The sequence below is a fragment of the Hyla sarda genome, chromosome 3, assembly GCF_029499605.1.
Source record: "Hyla sarda isolate aHylSar1 chromosome 3, aHylSar1.hap1, whole genome shotgun sequence".
Taxonomy (NCBI): domain Eukaryota; kingdom Metazoa; phylum Chordata; class Amphibia; order Anura; family Hylidae; genus Hyla; species Hyla sarda.
The window spans coordinates 80,652,767-80,674,967 of NC_079191.1; the positions used below are offsets into that span (position 1 = coordinate 80,652,767).

General features: G+C 41.9%; 1 protein-coding gene across 1 annotated transcript in view; it reads right to left on the bottom strand.

Moving 5' to 3' along the window:
• Positions 1–16,156: 16,156 nt before the first annotated feature.
• The window catches only part of LOC130360974 (kyphoscoliosis peptidase-like), a 60,681-nt gene continuing 54,636 nt past the window's right edge, over positions 16,157–22,201 (bottom strand). The window contains exons 12-13 of the mRNA XM_056563534.1: positions 20,327–20,517; positions 16,157–18,129 (exon numbers count right to left, since the gene is read on the bottom strand). Coding sequence (XP_056419509.1) covers positions 16,163–18,129; positions 20,327–20,517 — 2,158 coding nt within the window. The 3' untranslated portion in view covers positions 16,157–16,162. The remainder of the gene's footprint in view (positions 18,130–20,326; positions 20,518–22,201) is intronic.

Here is a 22,201-nt window from a genome sequence, read left to right on the forward strand (position 1 = left end):
TTGGACATAATGTCACACCAAACTCCAAAAATGGTCTGGACAAAATTATTGGCACCCCAAACTAAATATTTGGTTGTACACCCTTTGGAAAAAATTACTGAAATCAATCACTTCCTATAACCATCAATAAGCTTCTTACACCTCTCAGCCTGAATGTTGGACCATTCATTCTTTGCAAACTGTTCCAGGTCTCTCTTATTGGAAGGAACGCCTTTTCCCAACAGCAATTTTAAGATCTCTCCACAGGTGTTCAATGGGATTTAGATCTGGACTCATTGCTGGCCACTTCAGAACTCTCCAGCGCTTTGTTGCCATCCATCTCTGGGTGCTTTTTGACATATGTTTGGTGTCATTGTCTTGCTGGTAGACCCAAGATCTCGGATGCAAACCCAGCTTTCTGACACTGGGCTGTACAGTGCGACCCAAAATCCGTTGGTAATCCTCAGATTTCATGATGCCTTGCACACATTCAAGGCACCCAGTGCCAGAGGCAGCAAAACAACCCCAAAACATCATTGAACCTCCACCATATTTCACTGTAAGTACTGTGTCCTTTTCTTTGTAGGCCTCATTCCGTTTTCGGTAAACAGTAGAATGATGTGCTTTACCAAAAAGCTCTATCTTGGTCTCATCTGTCCACAAGACATTTCCCAGAAGGATTTTGGCTTACTCAAGTTCATTTTGGCAAAATGTAGTCTTGCTTTTTATGTCTATGTGTCAGCAGTGGGGTTCTCCTGGGTCTCCTGCCATAGCGTTTCATTTCATTTAAATGTTGACAGATAGTTCGTGCTGACACTGATGCTCCCTGAGCCTGCAGGACAGCATGAATATCTTTGGAGCTTGTTTGGGGCTGCTTATCCACCATCCAGACTATCCTGCGTAGACACCTTTCATCAATTTTTCTCTTCCGTCCATGCCCAGGGAGATTAGTTACAGTGCCATGGGTTGCAAACTTCTTGATAATGTTGTCCCCTGTGGACAAAGGCAAATCTAGATTTCTGGTGATGGACTTATAACCTTGAGATTGTTGATATTTTTCCACGCTTTTGAGACAGTTCTCTTTTCCTCTTTCTCTTGTCCATGCTTAGAGTGGCACACACAGACACACAGTGCAAAGACTAAGTGAACTTCTCTCCGTTTTATTTGCTTTCAGGTGTGATTTTTATATTGCCCACACCTGTTACTTGCCCCAGGTGAGTTTAAAGGAGCATCACATGCTTAAAACAATCTTATTTTTTCACAATTTTGAAAGGGTGCCAATAATTTTGTCCAGACCAATTTTGGAATTTGGTGTGACATTATATCCAATTTGCTTTTTTCCCTCCCTTTTTTAGTTTAGTTCCAATACACACAAAGGGAATAAACATGTTTATAGAAAACATGTGTTACTGCAATCCTTTTCTGTGAGAAACACTTCATTTCAGGGGTGCCAACATTTACGGCCGTGACTGTAGAACACAGCTCACACTGAACAAGACAGAAATCGGATGAGTCTAAGCAGACTCCAAAGAATATAAATATAGGACACTGTTCACACTGGACACTCCACTCCACTATAGGAATGCCATTAATAAAAAATTCAAATAGACTGCTGACCAGTGGCACACACACCGCAGTGTGGTCAGGGTGATGGCCCAGCAGGAAAACAGAAATATAGAACACAGAACTTCACATAAATGGATACAAGAGAATACACAGTGAGAACATACACATAACAAAAAGGATATACAAATCCTAAAACCAACTAAACAAACACAGCTTAAAATCTACTAAGAGCATGCCAAAACATGGCTAACACCTGAAACTAAAAAATGCATGCTATCAAAATGCATGTCAGTAGCAAGTTATCAGCAAGACATCAGGACGTCAAGATCTCAATAAACAGCCACCAGAGGCTAGCCTGGACTCACATTAAATAGACACACCCAAACAGCTATTGGCTAACAGAGGCCTGGGCTGAAACAACCAGAGAATTAACTCTTCCCTAACCAGGGAAGATAAAACTGTTCACACACAGCAAAACCAAAAGGCTGTGTGTGAACACAGACCAATGCAGACATGAGTTATGTGCCTTGACTAAGTCTGTCATCTTTCATTTTCCCTAACCTTTCTAGAGTAGTTATTTGCACTCAAAGTGAGTTTAGTTGGGAGGAACATTGTTTTTTCAAGCAGGAACCTAGAGCTATGAAATGCCTTATGGGCTTCCCAGACAATCGATATGGAATTTCCGGAGATTCATTACGGCTAAAATAGTCAGTTAGAAGTTATGTAAACCTCTCTTTATGAGCCTCCAAATCTAGCAGGGTCTCATTGAGAGTCCAGAGAATTTGGAGCACACAGGTTGGCGATGGTCACTAAAGAGCCAGCTAAAGAGCCCTTGATAAACAAATACCATCCGTCAGGGTCTGGCAGAGAGGCAGTATGTATGTATGGGGTGTGTGTGTGGATGGCAATACTCATCCCTTTTGATGCTGAAGTGGAATGAGTGATGTGGAACCATTGAGAACATTAATGAGTTGGTAGATGAGGAATCCTACAACCTTTAAAATGCATTTCTTGGAGCAAGACAATGTCCACCTTCTCTTTGCGGATAAGTGAAAGTAATTGAACCCTCTTTCTTGGCTCGTTGAAGCCCTTGACATTGTAAGAAGATACAGTTACGTTACCATAACACATTACAGAAGAGTAGAAAAAACAATGCTACCTGCTTAAGGGAAGGATGCCTGGTGAACAGGGCCATAGATAATGGCCCGGGTGAATAAATGGTTTCCAAACGGTAGAAAATAGCGATAACATAAATGGACCACAAACATCAGTAGTAATTCATATAAATTAGACATACAAAATCATGTAAGAAAGGTATTATAGCTATATTTTATCAAATACAACCAGAAAGGGGGAGGAGGAGGGGGTAGGTGTCGAGCGAGAGAGTCTCTGCAAAGGCCGAGGGTTCTGTAAAGCCCTAGTATATCATTAGAAAAAGGAGTAATCATAATGGGATAGCTGAGGGGGGGGGGGAGAAAAGGGAGAGACGTATATCCAATCTAGGAGATGGGAAAATAACGGATGGAACAGGGAAGTCTTGAGAAGGATTGATGGGTGTGATCATGGAGAAGGCTACTGAAGAAGAGAGAGAGTACATCCTGATCATGTAATTAAGCAAGAAAGCATGGGCAGGGGGGAGTGGGGGAGGAAAGAGGAGATGGGGGGGTAGATAGGGTATAAATGGGAGATATAAAAGGGGGGGGAGAGAGACATAGGATGGCAAAATCTAAGCGTAAACATGTTCCCTCAATGTATCAACCAAACAAATAACATTAGAAAGGTTATTTGATATGCTGTGAACAGTCCTGCAGAAGCAATAGAAGTTGCTTCCACAAAAAAGAAGTCTCATCAGTTGTCTAATGCTGACAGCATATAGCCATAATATGTACACCACGTAGGAACCGGTGGATGTTCATGGGCAGCAGTAGGTTAAGGGAAGCCAAGGATGTCTCAGTGTGCTTAAGGGAAGGGTAGGTCTCCGGCCACCATGAAGAGCTGCAAGGAAGCCCTTGTGGAGGAGTCTACCTGTAGAAATTGAGAGAACAACAGGAAACATACATCAAATAGGAACAGGAAACTAGTGCAGTCCACGAAGTATGAAAAGAAGGCTAGGTGGGTTAGAAGGCTGTCCAAGGGAAGAAATTGAGGTTGTTTGGCACATGTTGCGTCTCAATCCCTGGGAGGCATTCAAGTGGCCGCCATGTCAATTCTTTTAGGAGGGAGTTTTCCAGAGCGTTTTTTTGGACTTCGCTTTAGATGAGCCCACTGTTCGCTTTAGATGAGCCCGCTGTCTTCCAAGGTGTAGGTATGGTGATGGGGGGGAGATAGGTGAGATCCATGACTGTAGCCCAATCAGGTACATCAACATCTTACCATTCAAGGTAGGACCGCGTATCTGTAAGGTCCGCTCTTGAGCGAATAATATATCTTTTACTGCCTGCACATAAAGACAGACCAAATGGGAACAACCATTTGTAAGCTATGGATATAGAACGGAGAAGTTTGGTGAAAGGTCTCAAGAGATTATGCTTGGACAGAGTAATGTGGGCTAGATCTTGGTAGATCGAGAGCGGTGCATCTTCAAAGGAAATTTCAGAGAGGCCTCTCATCTTGCGGAGGGTGTCATCTCTCACAGTGGAATTAAAGAGCCAGCATATGACATCTCTAGGAGGTTCATGTGGCCTCGGTCTAGCTCTGAGAGCTCTGTGCACTCTCTCAATTCCTTATTTCGAGGTGGTAGGAGTCACCACGCACTTGGATGAAAATTAGTTTGACAGTCGATGTCAATCATTCAGGGAGGACAGACTCTGAGAGGCCTTTTATATGAAGGTTGTTGCGCCTACCTCTGTTATCTTGATCTTCCATCCAATCGATTATCTTGTTAAAATTAATTTAGCATTTCGCGAATGAGGATGTTTAAGATTCAGTGTAGGAAATGAGGTAGCCCTGTGTTGTCTCCAATTGCTCAACCCTGTTACACACTTATTTCATGTCCTGTTTGAGCTCAGTTAAATCTTGGCGGATAGAGTTCAAATCTGTAGAAATTAGATCGCTCATGAATGACCTAGAAACAAGCAGCTCACCCACCTGGGAGGGGTCTTCCATGTCGCTGTCTGATTCCCTGGCAGCGTGTCGCCCAAAAATTGGTGTGTAGTGTTTATCAGGCAGAGGGTTATGAGGTTGAGCCTTACATTTGTTCCCTTTCAAGTGTTTTGGCCTATTTTAACCATCCTTGCCCTCCTGATGGAAGGGGTTTGACAGCTGATATATTATAAGGTAAGAGAATCTGGCTGCATGGAAAAGCGAGAAATGGCTGTAACATGTAGAGAGGTCTTCACCGGGACATTATCGGCAAGCCCAGAGAAAATCTGTGCATCTAGAATAGGTAGGCATAGAAAATTGGAAAAGCAAAATTGTAGTGACTGTTTGTGGCCCTGTAGGCAGGGGCGTTTGAACAGTATCACCAGCTATAGGCTGCTGGCACGCCAGGGGGGGGGGGGGGAGCAGGTGGGTGCATAACAAGCGTTAGTGCGGCAAAACTAAGAAAGTCAATTGTGCTGATGTAAATAGTTAAAATGCTGTACTCAGAAATAGCCACGGGGTGGCAGCAGAGGAGAAGAAAAGAAATATCTGTTCTGTTTATACAGTAAGAACAGGTAGTAGAGCAATTATATACCTTGGCACTATGGATCTCAGGCAGTATGCCCCACAGCAGCTATAATGTCGACACAATGGGACCCTGTATCACCATTAATATATTAACGATATGATAAAAATATATAGTAGACAGCAGCACTCGCAGGGACTTGCTAATACGTGTATGACTAGTGGGTATTGCCGGTGCAGTGATTAAGTACAATACTATATAATGGGATGTTTTCCACAAGTATAGCACATACAGGCAGCTGAAAGAACACAGGTGCAGGTAACCTTTAGTGTATGTGTGCTTGACATATATTATCCCAGTCCTCCGATGTCTGGATCTATGGTGGTAGCGTGTGTGGAAATCTTTATGCAGCCGCAGGGAAATCTGCCCCGGCCGGTGGTGTCTCCACCTGCGTGCTACAAAGTGAAAGAAGTAAAAGTTTGTACCTACAAGTGACGTCACTAAGGTAAAACAGATGGGCCAAAACGGATAGCTCCAACGGCGTTTCGGAGAATGACGTTCTCCTTCCTCAGGGAACCCTCAAGGATCCCTGAGGAAGGAAAACATCATTCTCCGAAATGCCGTTGGAGCTATCTGTTTTGGCCCATTTGTTTTACCTTAGTGACGTCACTTGTAGGTACGAACTTTAACTTCTTTCATTTTGTAGCACGCAGGTGGAGATGCCACCGTCCGGGGCAGATTTCCCTGCGGCTGCATAAAGACTTCAACACACGCTTGGAGCACCAGCACGGAATACAAATCACCAAGCAACAGAGCTGAATCCCTGCTGGAACTACCATCATAGATCTAGACATCGGAGGACTGGGAGAATATATGTCAAGCACACATACACTAAAGGTTACCTGCACCTGTGTTCTTTCAGCTGCCTGTATGTGTTTTACTTGTGGAAAACATCCCATTACAATAAAGTATTGTACTTAATCACTGCACCAGCAATACCCACTAGTCATACACCTTTTAGTAAGTCCCTACGAGCGCTGCTGTCTACTATATATTTTTCAATGTATATAAGAAATCTGAAGACTGTTCATCTTCACAGCTACTGTAAAGCAAGAAAAAGTCTCTGGGGTCTTCAGCTCTTCTTCTGTGTGAATTCTTTGCAGGGCAGGAGATATAGGGCATGTAGGGGGACCCTTGCTATCTCCACTCTTTGAGATCCAGCAATAGATAATGTGGAACAATGTCCTTGCCTAATGGTGTGAGGAGGGGGTCGCAGGGCAGATGGTAGCAGGACCCTGGGTAAGGTGAATAAAAAATGGGGGAGGCAGCCTTGTGCGGAGGTAGTTATACAAAGGTCCGGAGCTTAATGGCTGCTATGGACTCTCAAGATGGTGCCCATTCCTATCTTCACCTCCCACGTCGCCCCTAGTAGCTGCTATGCAAAGGATAGCTGTGAGCTCGGGCTGTCAATTGTGGCGACACTTACTGGGTGGTGCTGCTCCGTCTGGCGCACAAATGGAAGCCAATGACTCCGCCGGGTCCGCTGTCCCCAGTGCATTGCACTTTATGCTCCAGCTCGTAGAAGGAGGTAAGATGGCGCCAGTCCTTTACTGCTGCACTCCGATCTTCAAGTGTGCTTAACAGAGGAAGCAGTAGTCCTTGTGGGACTGGAGACCCACCAAAATGATCCCCTAAGGTCAGGGAGCCACAAAGGGAGCTCACCAGTCTGTAGAATGGGTTCCAAGACCCTAAATTAGGGAAATCTGGAGGTTTCACACAGGAGCTGTGGTGATAAGCATCCTGCTCAGTCTCCTGCTTGCTCTGCCCCTGTTTGGGAGTAACCTTGAGTACAGTTTACTGTTCATTTTTTGATGATGCTCTGTTCAAGTTGGCCCTTTTTTTTGTGTGTTTTTGGGGGGCTTTTAAATTAACTGGTGCCAGAAAGTTAAACAGATTTGTAAATTATAGAAAAAATTCACTCAAACCTCAAGGACAGAGTGTGAAATTTCTTTAGGGAGTAATGGAACAGACCGTGCTTCAATTAACAGTTGTAGTTATTAAAATATCACAATAATATAATAGTAATAATAAACGTAATAAACAACAGATCCCCTTACAGGGCCCTATGGGGGGGGGGGGATCTAACAATATACTAAGAATTTAATGAAACAATTACTGATGCCACTAACAAGTTAATTTGTGCGTTCACTTAGAGGGACATTTATCAATGTTTGCTTATGTATTCTTTTTTTTAGTAATTTGTTCTTTACTTTTTTTTGCTTATGTGCGACTTATTTATCAACTGCTTTCAGCCTGTTGATAATTTTCTTTCACGTAAGCAATTTTCCCTTTTTTACTTTGGTAGTAGCTTTTTCTGCTCCATGTTTGAGCTGGAGTAAATTTAGTCAATTTTTAACCCTGTTGCGACTTTTTTTTGCGCAGTTGCGACTGTCGCAGTTAATAAATACCTGACTACCCGTAGTCCATTTTAAAATTATTACTACGTAGTTAATTTTTGGAAAACTTGCTTTTCTCTCTTTCCAGTCAAAATGTCGCATGAAAAATTGCGTAGTCGCAGTTGCGACAATTTTGCAACAATTATAGTAAAGAAAACCTGACTAAACCCGTTGATAAATGTCCATATTAGTGAACAAATATATATCATATAAATGTAGCTAACAATGAATAGTTCACTGAAAGGATGTTGAAAAATAACAGTTAACATATAACAATGTTACCGAAATGTCTTTCAATGAGAATGAATGATAATAAATATAGAACAGAGTTGCAATATTAGCCTCTATAGAGAAGATGTGGCAGAGTTGCGGTATCCTCTGGACAGATAATATTGTCTCACCAAAAACAATGAGGCCAAATATGGAAAAAATTCATATACTTTATTGAAAGAACAATAAAAACTTATGTTAAAAAATTACATAACAATAATGGATCGGTGGTCATGCAACACACACTGCAAAAGAATGATGAGAATGTCCCGTACGACTAAACAGAATGTACAAAATACAAAAGGTCTCATTCAAAATGGTGGCGTACCATATGGAATATGTCAATATGCAAATACATAACATGTATAAGAAATGAGACTATGAGAAACAAGAATCGAATACAAAGAAAGGAAGGGCAGGGTAAACAAAGAATGGAAAAAGCAAACAAATTTTGGTCATGCACCCTATCCTGGGACAGCTCACCTACCCCGAACGCGTTTTCGCTTGCCGCTTCGTCAGGGGGCGTGTCTCAGGTCAGAGGAAGTGATGTATAAATAGATAGAGGGAGCCAATCCGTAGCGCCATAACAAAAAAGGAGGCCAGGATACAGGTGAAAACTATGATCGCATCGCATTACTTGCGATCATGTGACCAAGCTCAGTCTCGATCTGATCCCCTGGTCCTATTCTGATTCCCTGATGTCATGTGACATCTCCAGACCTCGTTCTGATGCAGCATTCCTTTCTATCTCTTTTTGATCCGGCGCTGGGGGATCACGTGACTTAGTGTCACGTGATACCTCCAGACCTCGTTGTGATCCTCTTCCCCATTTCCGGATCTTACTGACCAGGACTCACACTATGCGCGCGGCACTGACGGAGTATGACCAACCAATAAGGTGTCGCATAGGATATATAGTAGAACGCATGACTGTGACACTAATAGTTTTCACCTGTATCCTGGCCTCCTTTTTTGTTATGGCGCTACGGATTGGCTCCCTCTATCTATTATACATCACTTCCTCTGACCTGAGACACGCCCCCTGACGAAGCGGCAAGCGAAAACGCGTTCGGGGTAGGTGAGCTGTCCCAGGATAGGGTGCATGACCAAAATTTGTTTGCTTTTTCCATTCTTTGTTTACCCTGCCCTTCCTTTCTTTGTATTCGATTCTTGTTTCTCATAGTCTCATTTCTTATACATGTTATGTATTTGCATATTGACATATTCCATATGGTACGCCACCATTTTGAATGAGACCTTTTGTTTTTGTACATTCTGTTTAGTCGTACGGGACATTCTCATCATTCTTTTGCAGTGTGTGTTGCATGACCACCGATCCATTATTGTTATGTAATTTTTTAACATAAGTTTTTATTGTTCTTTCAATAAAGTATATGAATTTTTTCCATATTTGGCCTCATTGTTTTTGGTGAGAGTATGTTATAGTGGCCTATGGTACTATTACTTAGTTAGTTTGGCTAACACAGATAATATTGGTAGTCCCAGCAGAGTATATGAAAAATGAATGGCAGTCTATGGGCTTTTTGTGCTGATGGTTGACTGCGCTGGCAAGCGCTGACTATAGGTAAGTGTTGCCGGTGGTAATGGCAGCTGGTCTGGATTGCACCGGACCTGTTGTACAAGCTGCCCGTCTGTATGCACAGGAATAAACAGCGCTCTCGATGTAAAGATTAAACGCTCACCGGTAGTTGGATGAAGATCAGTCCACGTTGGTGACCGGTCAGGTAGAAGACTGTGAGCCAGTTCACCGACACTCTGCAGCACCTCAGCCTCGTGGATTAAGCGTGTGAGGTCACCAGGTACTCTGCTGGAGTGAAGGCCTCACTGAGATAGCAGTGTAATAGGAGCCGTAGATATTATCAGTCGTATATGGATCGTCTGATAGATGTAACGCAATAAAACTGCAACTTTCGAAGTATTGATATAGAAACCGCAGATGTAGATGGCATCAGTCACCTAGACGCGTTTCAGGCTACTTAGATATCGACCCTTTCTTCAGTAGGGATATAAATGTTCTGGGAATCAACTGCCTTTTATTTAGCACGGGATCAGAATTGGATAAGAAACTTGGAAAACATGTTATGGATGTCAGGATTCGGCAGGCTGGAGGTGGATCCTCTGTGTCAGAGAGGGATTGGCGTGGACCGTGTTGGTGGACCGGTTCTAAGTTGCTACTGGTTTTCGCCAGAGCCCGCCGCAAAGCGGGATGGACTTGCAGCGGCGGTAGCAACCAGGTCGTATCCACCTGCAACGGCTCAACCTCTCTGACTGCTGAGATAGGCGCGGTACAAGGGATTAGACAAGAGCAGGGTCGGACGTAGCAGAAGGTCAGGGCAGGCAGCAAGGATCATAGTCAGGGGCAACGGCAAGAGGTCTGGAACACAGGCTAGGAACACACAAGGAACGCTTTCACTGGCACAATGGCAACAAGATCCGGCAAGGAAGTGCAGGGGAAGTGAGGTATTATAGGGAAGTGCACAGGTGAAGACACTAATTAAAACCCATGCGCCAATCAGTGGCGCACCGGCCCTTTAAATCGCAAAGACCCGGCGCACGCCCTAGGGAGCGGGGCCGCGCGCGTCGGGACAGCACAGACGGGGAACGAGTCTGGTAAGGGGGTCGGGATGCGCACCGCGAGCAGGCGCGTCCCGCATCGTGAATCGCATCCCGGCTGGGGACATTATCGCAGCGCACCCGGTCAGCGGGTCTGACCGGAACGCTGCGATCAGGAGAACGCCGTGAGCGCTCCGGGGAGGAGCGGGGACCCGGAGCGCTCGGCGTAACAATGGATTCTCTCAAACATAGCAAAATAGCAGACTGTTCACATCTGTTAAAACTGCACTAATCGCAGTTATCTCTGGTGGCTACAGAGAATATGTATATTTGTAAACAATATAAATAAATGGTAAGTATACCAAGTGGAAAAATAATAACATTTAATGAATAAAGATAGATAAAAATGGAAATAAAAATAAAATTTGAAAAAATGAAAATAAAAATATAAAATAAATGAATAAATAAATAAATGAAATAAAAAATGTGGAGAATGATTGCATAGATAATATAAAAATAAAAAAAATGAGAAGGAAAAAATAAATAAAAATAGAAATTAAAAATATAAATAGAGATAAAAATTAAAATAATAATAATAATAAAAGAAATATAAAATGAAATTATAGATAGGGATAGAAAAACTAGAAATAGGGATATAAATAAAAATAGAATACATAATGGAATAATGGATTTATTTATCCATTATGTATTCTATTTTTATTTATATCTCTATTTCTAGTTTTTCTATTCCTATCTATAATTTCATTTTATATTTCTATTATTATTATAATTTAAATTTTCATCTCTATTTTCATTTTTATTTATATTTTTATTTATTTTTATTTATTTTTTTCTTCTCATTTTATTTTATTTTTATATTATCTATGCAATCATTCTCCACATTTTTTTTTATTTCATTTATTTATTTATTTAAGATTTTTATTTAAATTTTTTAATTTTTTCTAATTGTATTTTTATTTCCATTTTTATCTATCTTTATTCATTAAATGTTATTATTTTTTCACTTGGTATACTTACGATTTATTTATATTGTTTATAAATATATATATTCTCTGTAGCCCCCAGAGATAACTGTGATTAGTGCAGTTTTAACAGATGTGAACAGTCTGCTATTTTGCTATGTTTGAGAGAATCCATAACATATTTTCCAAGTTTCTTATCCAATTTTGATCCCGTGCTAAATAAAAGGCAGTTGATTCCTAGAAAATGTATATCCCTACTGAAGAAAGGGTTGATATCTAAGTACCCTGAAGCGCGTCTAGGTGACTGATGCCATCTACATGTGCGGTTTCTATATCAATACTTCGAAAGTTGCAGTTTTATTGCGTTACATCTATCAGACGATCCATATACGACTGATAATATCTACGGCTCCTGTTACATTGCTACGACTGATAATATCTACGGCTCCTATTACACTGCTATCTCAGTGAGGCCTTCGCTCCAGCAGAGTACCTTGTGACGTCACACGCTGAATCCACGAGGCTGAGGCGCTGCAGTGTGTCGGTGAACCGGCTTACAGTCTTCTACCTGACCCGGCACCAACGTGGACTGATCTTCATCCAACTACCGGTGAGCGCTTAATCTTTACATCGAGAGCGCTGTTTATTCCTGTGCATACAGACAGGCGGCTTGTACAACAGGTCCGGTGCAATCCGGACCAGCTGCCATTACCACCGGCAACACTTACCTATAGTCAGCGCTTCCCAGCGCAGTCAACCATCAGCGCACAAAGCCCATAAACTGCCATTCATTTTTCCTTTTTCATATACTCTGCTGGGACTACCAATATTATCTGTCCAGAGGATACCGCAACTCTGCCACATCTTCTCTATAGAGGATAATACTGCAACACTGTTCTATATTTATTATCATTCATTCTCATCTAAAGACATTTCGGTAACATTGTTATAGTTCAGTGAACTATTCATTGTTAGCTACATTTATATGATATATATTTATTCACTAAGTGAACGCACAAATTAACTTGTTAGTGGCATCAGTAATTGTTTTAATCAATTCTTAGTATATTGTTAGATCCCCCCATAGGGCCCTGTGAGGGGATCTGTTGTTTATTACGTTTATTACTATTTTATTATTGTGATATTTTAATAAATACAACTGTTAATTGAAGCACGGTCTGTTCCATTAATCCCTAAAGAAATTTCACACACTGTCCTTGAGGTTTAGGTAAATATTTTTCTATAAAAAAAACTTTTCTAGGGTATAGGTGCTCACCCAAGTTAACCTCGGACTAGTGTATTAATTGTGAGCTGCACTTATCCCCTTTTTTCTTTAAAGTTTGTAAATGACTTCTATTAAAAAATCTTATTCCTTCCAGTACTTATCAGCTGCTGTATACTACCCAGTAAGTTCTTTTTTTTATTTATTTTCTGTCTGACCACAGTGCTCTCTGCTGACACCTCTGTGCCTGTTAGGAACTGTCCAGAGTAGGAGCAAATCCCCATAGCAAACCTCTCCTGCTCTAGACAGTTCCTGACATGACAGAGGTGTCAGCAGAGAGCACTGTGGTCAGACAGAAAAAAAAAAAAAAACAGCTTGTATGTCCTACTACTAATAGAGGACTGGAAGTATACTTTGAAACTATGTTGAGTTATTACAGGGGCTGGTAAAGTTCTAGATTGGGAGGTCTGTGAACATGAGTGCTGTTGTTCTGTTTCATGCTTGGTGGAGTGCCAGTTTTGGAGGTGGGTGGTTAGGGCTTTCTTTTTTTACGTGTTGTGTTATTAATTCACAACAATTTCCTGTATTTCCACCTGTTTTTGGTGCTTTTTATGGCTGTATTTGAAGCCTTTTTTGGGCTACAGAAAAAAAACTAAAGACCAAAGAAATGGCTATTTTAATTTGGGCCTTATTGTAAACAATTTACAGCTCAAAAATTACTTTTTTTCTGTAAGTGGCAAAATATAGGACATGCAACCTTATTTTATGGGTTTTATGACCCATAAAGATGGACAAAAAAAAGCTATATGTGAACATAGCCTTAGAGGCTGTGTATTTCTAGAATTCCACTGGAATGTACAACTGGACGGGCCTCTTGAGATGTTAGCTGTAATGGGTAACTGGTGTGGACCCACAGTAGCGTCCAACCAGTTTGACTTTTGAGCAAACCTGAGAGTGGAATCTAAGCAGCCCCTGTTTTTTCCAGGATGTAGAAGACGAACATAGCTGCAAGGGCCTATTTAGTGAGGTCCAGGCTCCAGGGCATCTAAGATGGCGGCTCCACATGTGAGGACATGGGGCAAGGAAAGCTGGGAATATGGGTAGGCGGGATGAGCCTAAATCACATACAGCATGCAGCCTATCAGCAGCCAGCCACCTCTGTGATGTCACAGCCCTATATAATTGGCAGACATCTTGCGGCCAGTCACATCAGCTTTCTATTACAGAGAGAAAGAGGGACAGACAGCAGTGTGTGTTACACAGAAAATAATTTTTACAGCAGAGATTCACCTCAAGGCCAAATCCAGCCTAGAAGCACTGATAGGGAAGGGAGTGAGATTGAGAGTATACCCAAAGTGCAATTTTGGGTGTACTACACAGCGACTGTGTGCTGAAGCACTGGTGTGTACAAAAACTGAAAAGCTAATAATAGCCAGTCAGTTAGGGTGAGCAGAGCACTAAATGCCATAATCACCTGCTATTAGAGCCTAATACAAGTTGTGTGTGGGAGCGTTTTGGCCTCTATTAAGTGCAACCTGTGCGTACATAGGTGGTGTATGATTTTGTTCCTGTTAAAGTCTTAAGGGCTTACTTACTGTGAAAGGCCAGCCAAAAGTACACACCTGCTGCTGTTGTAGACAATTACTGTTTTAAGTGTAGTGGATCGTATTGTACTCCCTCATAAGTGCATACCACGTACGTACATCTGCGCGGTGTACCATTTTGTTCCTGTTAAAGTCTTAAGGGCCTACTTACTGTGAAAGGCCAACCAAAAGTACACACCTGCTGCTGTTGTAGACAAATACTGTTTTAAGCGTAGTGGACCGTATTGTACTCCCCTCATAAGTGTATACCACATACATACATCTATGTGGTATACCATTTTGTTCCAGTTGAAGTCTTAAGGGCCTACTTACTGTGAAAAGCCAGCCAAAAGTACACAGCTGCTGCTGTTGTACACAAATACTGTTTTAAGTGTAGTGGAGCGTATTTTCCTCCTCTCATATAGGCACTAATTATGTCAGGTAGAGAAGTGCCAGGATGTGGACAGATGAGTGGCAGAGGCCTATATTCATCAGGCAGAGGTGGCAGCAGACTAAGGGCGAGTGGCAGCAGGAGTCGCAGCGAGACCCCTGAGCTCCCGGTATCAGCAAGCGGTCGTGTCTCAACCAGCAACCCATCTGCCGTCATCGATTGGTTAACTCGGTCATCCACTTCATCACAAGTGACATCTGATTTCCCCAGTCAACAGTCGGTGAGTTCTTCAGACACAACCCTCAGTTGGCATGGCCCGGGAGCAGTCCCTGTCCTCCCATTGCCTCTGTCCTATGCTGTTCCCTCCCTCCAGAAGTATCGTATGCTGTGGGTTCAGCTCCACTATTTAGTGAGGACTATCTACTAGAGGACAGTCAGCAGCTACTGTCCAGCAAAGAAGTGGAGGAGACATCCGCCGCTTCCTCCGCTAGGCGGGCAAGTAGTGATGAGGAGAGTGGCATGGGAGGTGGTGTTGCGAGCATTCAGGCTCCTGAAGCTGACACTGTTGAGGAACCTGAGGAGGACATCAATGACGGGCAGACAGGACTCGATGATGATGAAGCCGATCTCACTTGGGAGCTGGGTGCAGAAGGGGCTTCATCATCCAAATCCTCTGGACGGCTAATTACATGACAGTTGGCTCAGCCTATCACCGGCCGAGGTGGAACATAGCTGCGGCCGGTGATAGGCTGACGGCTCTTCGACATTCTTGTCCCCAGGAAGCAGATGAGGCCGGTACCGGACCAACGGGAGGTGAGTTAAAGTTTATTTTGTTTATTTTTTGCAGCCCGGGCATAGGGATACAGCATAGGGATACCGCACAGTATAGAGTGTCATTGCCAGTGGCTGCAACAAACAGGAGGATGAGGAGGGCAGCGATTGCATGTGACATGTGATTATTTACCCCGATGGGGACAGCGCAGCGCTGGGCTGATAATTAATTGGCAAGGCAGAGCAGCGCTCGCGGGTCACACATGACTAATTCCCTGATGTGGGGACAGCGTAGCGCTGGGATGATAATTCATTCCCGAGGGGGAGGGGCCAAACTGGTATTGCGGTATGGGTTAAAATTCATATCGTGCAGCACAAAAATTTTGGTATTCGGTATGAACCGGTATACCACCCAGCCCTAATGCACACCCTTGTTTCCTCCTGGATATTAACAGATGGCTTTGTTAACGTGCCTATACAACTTGGTAGACCCAGCATGGCTGCCATTTATTTTATTTATAAAATATTAAAAAAAATAGGAAAACATTTCTGTGACTGGTCTCAACAGGTTTCAAAGGTCATGAAAAGAGTATATTGGTCAGCCTATTTAGTGATCAGTGAAATTAGTGTATTTTACCAATGTATGTTACAGTTGATTGTTAGCATGAATACAAACAATACATAGAAAGATTTATTTTATATAAAAATGTCATATAAAATAACACTATAGGATAAAAAATAATAAATAGTGCAAATGTATTCATCTCAATGAAGCAGTTCTGTTCCATCCTCTCTGCAGGTTCTTCTCCCCCACATGATACTGCAAAACAAACTTCCTAGTTGTGGGGTCACCTTTAGAACTTATAACAACATACATGTAGTTACAATCCTCTGTACTACAAGACCCTTCCCAGTAACCATCATTGCTCAGGACCAAAGGAAATAAATCCTTGCCCTTTACACTCACTTCAGTAACATTGGGAATCTGAAGCTTGAAGGCAACATTGTTGTTTTCATGTAGAACACCTTCCAGTGGCTTAATAAGATCATATTGTTCATCCCAGTCTGTGTATGCTAATGGAAATGGTGGCCATTTCACTGTGGGTTTTTTGCATATGATGAGGTAGTTACATTGGTGTTTGTACATGTTACTGTTTTTAGGTTTGACATTCACATGCAGAACATAGGTTCCTGACTGTGGTAGACGTACCTTGATTTGTACCTTGCCTTCTGTTAGAGTCTGGAAGACATGTCTTTGGGTCATCTCTGGTGTCACTTTTACTTCATCACTGTGTAATGTAGGAAAAATACTTAGATCCCGCAACAGTGCAAAACTGACAGTGAGACAACCATCTTCTGAATGAATTATAGGGTCAGGGTGTGATGGCTGAATGAGGCCAGCCTTCTCTGTATCTGGATTTGGTCCAACAGGATTGTGAAGGCTAGAAGGGAAAGGTGGCCATTTTACTTTGGGATTTGAACATTTTACTAGATAGTTACAGATGCATCCAGCTGTTCCATCAAATATCTGGAGAACATAAGAACCTGGACCTGGCAGATAAACATTAAGCTCTAACTTATGCTTCTGTATGCTCTGTATAACATGCATACCATTTGGGGTGATCTGTATGTCTTCAGACTTTAGGCTAACTGTCATGTTCAGTATTCGGTTAGTAGAAAAGCTAAGGGTGAAGTATCCGTCTTCCGTGTGGACAATTGGGTCTGGATGTGAGGGGTTAAGAAGTCCCGCCAGTTCTGTGTCTGGACTGGGACCCACTGGATTTTGGAGAATAGTTGGAAACGGTGGCCATTTGACTTGAGGATTTGAGCTTTGCAATAGGTAATTGCAAATATATCCATTATTACTGTCAAAAATCTGGAAAACATAAGAACCAAATTGGGGAAGATGTATGTTAAATTCAACTTTATGCTTTTCTGCCCTTTGTATTACGTGATGTAGTATAGTCTGTAATTTGTCAGACTTCAAGCTGCTGCTCAGTTTCATGTAGCTCTTGAGTATGAAACTGATGGTACAACATCCATCTTCAGTATAAATGACCGGGTCCAGGTGTGAAGGCTGAAGACCGGCCTTTATTGTGTCTGGGTTTGGGCCAACTGGGTTACATAATAAACCAGGAAATGGTAGACATTTGATTTTGGGATTTGAACATATTATAAGATAGTTGCAGATATACCCCATAACAGCTTCAAATATCTTGAGAACGTAATGACCAGATTGTGGGAGATGAACTCTAAACTCCACTTTTTGGTCTTGTACATGTTGAATGACATGATTGAAAATCTTTTTTCCTTCTTCAGATTTGAGACTAGCTTTAAGTTTTAGCTCCTTGTCCATCATAAAACTAATAGTACAGCATCCATCTTCTGTATAGATGACCGGATCTTTGTGTGAAGGGGAGTGAAGTCCTGTTTGCTCTGACAACTGACTTGGACCAACAGGGTTACTAAGACATTTAGGAATCTTTATTTTGGTGTGAATAGACCTGCAGTCTATTTTGTAATCCACGACCATCTGGTAAGCTTCTTTTGTATCTTGTCTTCTTGCATAAATTTGTAAAATCTGTTGTCCAGTCTTTTGAGGGTAAATATCAAACTTCACTTCATGGCCCATGACTTGTAGCAGACCAGGATCTTCCGTTTCTTGTAGGTTGAAGAGGAAGGACAGGTTGTGCCGACTCTCTATCATGATGGACATTTTCCCATTTTCTGGGTAAAACATAAATGTAGTTAACAAACAAATATTGTCCCCCATGACCATCATAACAACCTTCATTTATTGAGTATCAGGAAATGGCTTGTGCACATGTGCATGGTCCTAGCTACCTTTTATAATGCACATGTACTGTACTTATGCCAGATACAATAAAATGTTCTTTATTAGGTAAGAGAAACCAAAAATAAAGACACAAAGGCCACTAAATGTATCCAGTGAGAATCTACCAAAGGTGTTGTCAATACAGCCAGAACACATTGACCAAATTGTACAGAGTAGTAGAATTTTTATTTTATATTTTCACATCACACCCCAGAAAACATGGAGTAAAAAGTAATCAAAAAATCCCATCTACCCTAAAACAGTACCAATAAATACTACAGCTCACCTGACAAAAAAATTACAAAAGAATGGGGGGGGGGGGGGAGTGAAGGTGCCGGGTTAAACAGATTTGTAAATAACCAAATTAGCAGCACTATACTACAGAGCAAATTCTTTTCTTTTAGAATTTATTTTTTGTCTGCCCACAGTGCTGAGACCTCTGTCCATGTCAGGAACTGTCCAGAGCAGGAGAGGTTTGCTATGGGGATTTTCTCCTGTTCTGGACAGTTCCCGACATGGACAGAGGTGTCAGCAGAGAGCACTGTGGACAGACAGAAAAGAAATTCAAAAGAAAAGAATTTCCTCTGTAGTATACAGCTGCTAATAAGTACTGAAAGGATTAAAACATTTTAACAGAAGTTATTTACAAATAGTGTTGCTCGCGAATATTCTCAATGCGCGAATATAGCACTATATATTCGTAATTACGAATATATATTTTTTTTTTCACAGTACACATCACAGTGATCACCTCTCTCTGCCTCGAGCTTATGTGGTGTAAAGAAGGCTCTAATACTACTGTGTGAGACTGGCGTATGGATTTTCGCATATGGGAAAATTTGCATATGCTAATTTTCGCATTTGCTAATTTTCGCTTATGCAAAATTTTGCATATGCTAATTTTCGCACATGCAAATTTTTGTTTATGCTAATTATTGCATATGCAAATTTTCGTATATGCGAAAATATAACGCGAATATTACGAATATGCAAATTTTGCGAATATTTGACGAATATTCGTCCATATATTCGCGAAATATCGCGAATTCAAATATGGCCTATGCTGCTCAACACTATTTACAAATCTGCTTAACTTTCTGGAGCCAGTTGACTTAAAAAAGACCTAAAAAATGTTTTCCACCGGAGTACCCATTGAAAAGCAATTGGTTTCAATGGGTTACTTTAGAGGAAACAAATATATATTTTTTATAATTATTATCACATCTGTTCTCACTCATGGGACTTATTGTGATCAGTATTTATAACTCAGGGAATTGCATAGTATCACACTTGACTCCCTGGTTGGCCACCAACTCCAACTTTTTTGGTGTAAAGACATAGACAAAAGTTTGGCTTCGATTTACAGATGGAAAGTAAGCCATGCACCGCTGGGCAAAAGGTCCAAACTTTTTATTAAATGATTTAAACAAAATAAAAATAAAATAAAAACTGAATAAAGGTCTATTTACATGTACAGTATCCTGTGTATATTTTATTTGAGCTGCAGATTTCAATGTAAACTAAATGACTGAGCTCGGCATCTACACGTAAGCTAAGTTTCCACTTGTTTTTTTCTTATTTTTTATTTTTTTCTGGCAGTTTTTGAGCCAAAGTCAAGAGTGGATCCATAAGGGAGGAGAAGTGTAAGTTCTTCCTTTATATGTCCTATTTCTTTGGAATACACTTCTGGCTCCAAAAACTGCCAGAAAAAAAAACTAGTGAAACTTAGCCTTAGGGTAGGGTCACAAATACTGTATTTGCTGCATATTTGTTGTTACACATTTTTCTACTTACATGACGGTTGAACAATAAAAAAAAAAAAATGATTGATCTTAGAAGCCGAGAAGGAAGTGAAGAAACAAAAACTGCTGCAAAATGAAAAGGTTAAAGTGTTTCAAAATAAAATTTGCACTGTTTTCTTTATGATATTTTGTTCTATTTACCCTTTTACTAGTTTACTTTGTCCACAAATGTTTTGATGCCATTTATCCTGCCTGAACAATACAAAACGTACTTATTGTTTGCTGAACAAAAAGCTTTCGTGAGGAAGCAAGCGAAAACCTTCCGTGATCTATAGAGAATGTTTACCTGTTTCAGTAACAGCTGTTTCTGGCTGAGAGGACAGCAGTCCTAGGCTGTAGAAGTGGCTTCTGCAGTGAACACTTTGTTCAAACTGCTTCTGGGACACTCTGGGCTCCAGTAATTGAAAATCTGCTTTCTCAGGATAGTGATCGCCAATAAAGAGAGCAGGATGAGTCAAGAAATAGAACTCATTGTACCTTGAAGAAAAAAGAAGAAGGCGAAATGGTGGGAAAGCATCAGTAATAAATCGATCCTACAGTAATTATATGAGATTGCACCCCTAAGGTATTTGTGAGCAAAGTCTTGTACCACATCATGAGACAACCCGCGTGTCTGTTTACATATACCATCAGTGTTCTATAGAAAAAGAATATACCGTATATACTCAAGTATAAGCCAAGTTTTTCTGCACGATTTTTCGAGTGAATTATCCGCCTGTCAATCCCTTCTCAGTGGTCTTTAACCTGTGGACCTCCAGATGTTGCAAAACTACAACTCCCAGCATGCCCGGACAGCCATCGGCTGTCCGGGCATGCTGGGAGTTGTAGTTTTTGAAACATCTGGAGGTCCGCAGGTTGAAGACCACTGTGGCCTTCGTCATCATCCAGACCCCCCTTTAGGTTTCTACTCACCTCCCCTCAGTGGGAAGTTAGGGTGAGCTGTTTCTGGCCATCTATGCTGCAGGGACCGTCCGGTGGGGAGGGTTAGTCGTTCCGGGCTGTCCATTTTCACCAGGAGGCCCTCTTCTCTGCTCCGCTCCGGGCCGGCCCCGGACTAGTGACGTTGCCTTGACGACAACGCACAGGGACGTCCGTGCGCAGCAGACGTCCCTGCACATAAACGTCCCTGTGCGTCGATGTCAAGGCAACGTCACTAGTCCGGGGCCGGCATGGAGCGGAGAAGAGGGCCTCCCGGTGAAAATGGACAGCCCGGAACGACTAACCCTCCCCACCGGACGGTCCCTGCAGCATAGATGGCCCGGACCAGCTCACCCTTCCTTCCCACCGAGGGGAGGTGAGTAGAAAACTAAAGGGGTGTCTGGATGATGACGAAGGCCGCAGTGGTCTTTAACTTGCGGACATCCAGATGTTTCAAAACTACAACTCCCAGCATGCCCGGACAGCCGATGGCTGTGTGGGCATGCTGGGAGTTGTAGTTTTGCAACATCTGGAGGTCCGCAGGTTGAAGACCACTGATGAAGGGATTGACAAGCGGTGATGATGAAGGGGGGGGGATGATGACGAGGAGGATGATGACAGGGTGATAATGACGGGGGTGTTAATGACGGGGGTCTGGATGATGACATGGGGGGATGATGTATTTCCCACCCTAGGCTTATACTCGAGTCAATAACTTTTCCTGGGTTTTTGAGGTGAAATTAGGGGCCTCGGCTTATATTCGGGTCGGCTTATACCCGAGTATATATGGTATAATAATATAAAAACGAAATAATATAAAATGTCTATTTTTTTAATTTGACAAGTCATTCAGATATGCCAAAAATTGTAATCAATCAGGGTTTTTTTGTGCTAATCTGAGAGAAAATCTATATATTAGGAGACAGGCTGCACTATAAATCCATGGAGTAAAACGTGGTGCCACACACTTCTCACATCTACATTTATATATCGGTTGGAGTTTTGGGAATCAAACCATGACCAGTCAAAACTTGGAGTGCAATGTGCTGCCACACACTTCTCATAGCTACATCTAGATATTGTTAGGGGTATCGGGACTCAGACCCTGACCAATCAAACCTTTTGAAATGTCTGCATCACGTGTAAAAAAAAAAAATTCAATAACAGTAACCCTTTAAAAATGTTATCATTTAAAAACTAGCTCCAATTGTGTGCATAACCATATTACTGCTATCAAATAGAA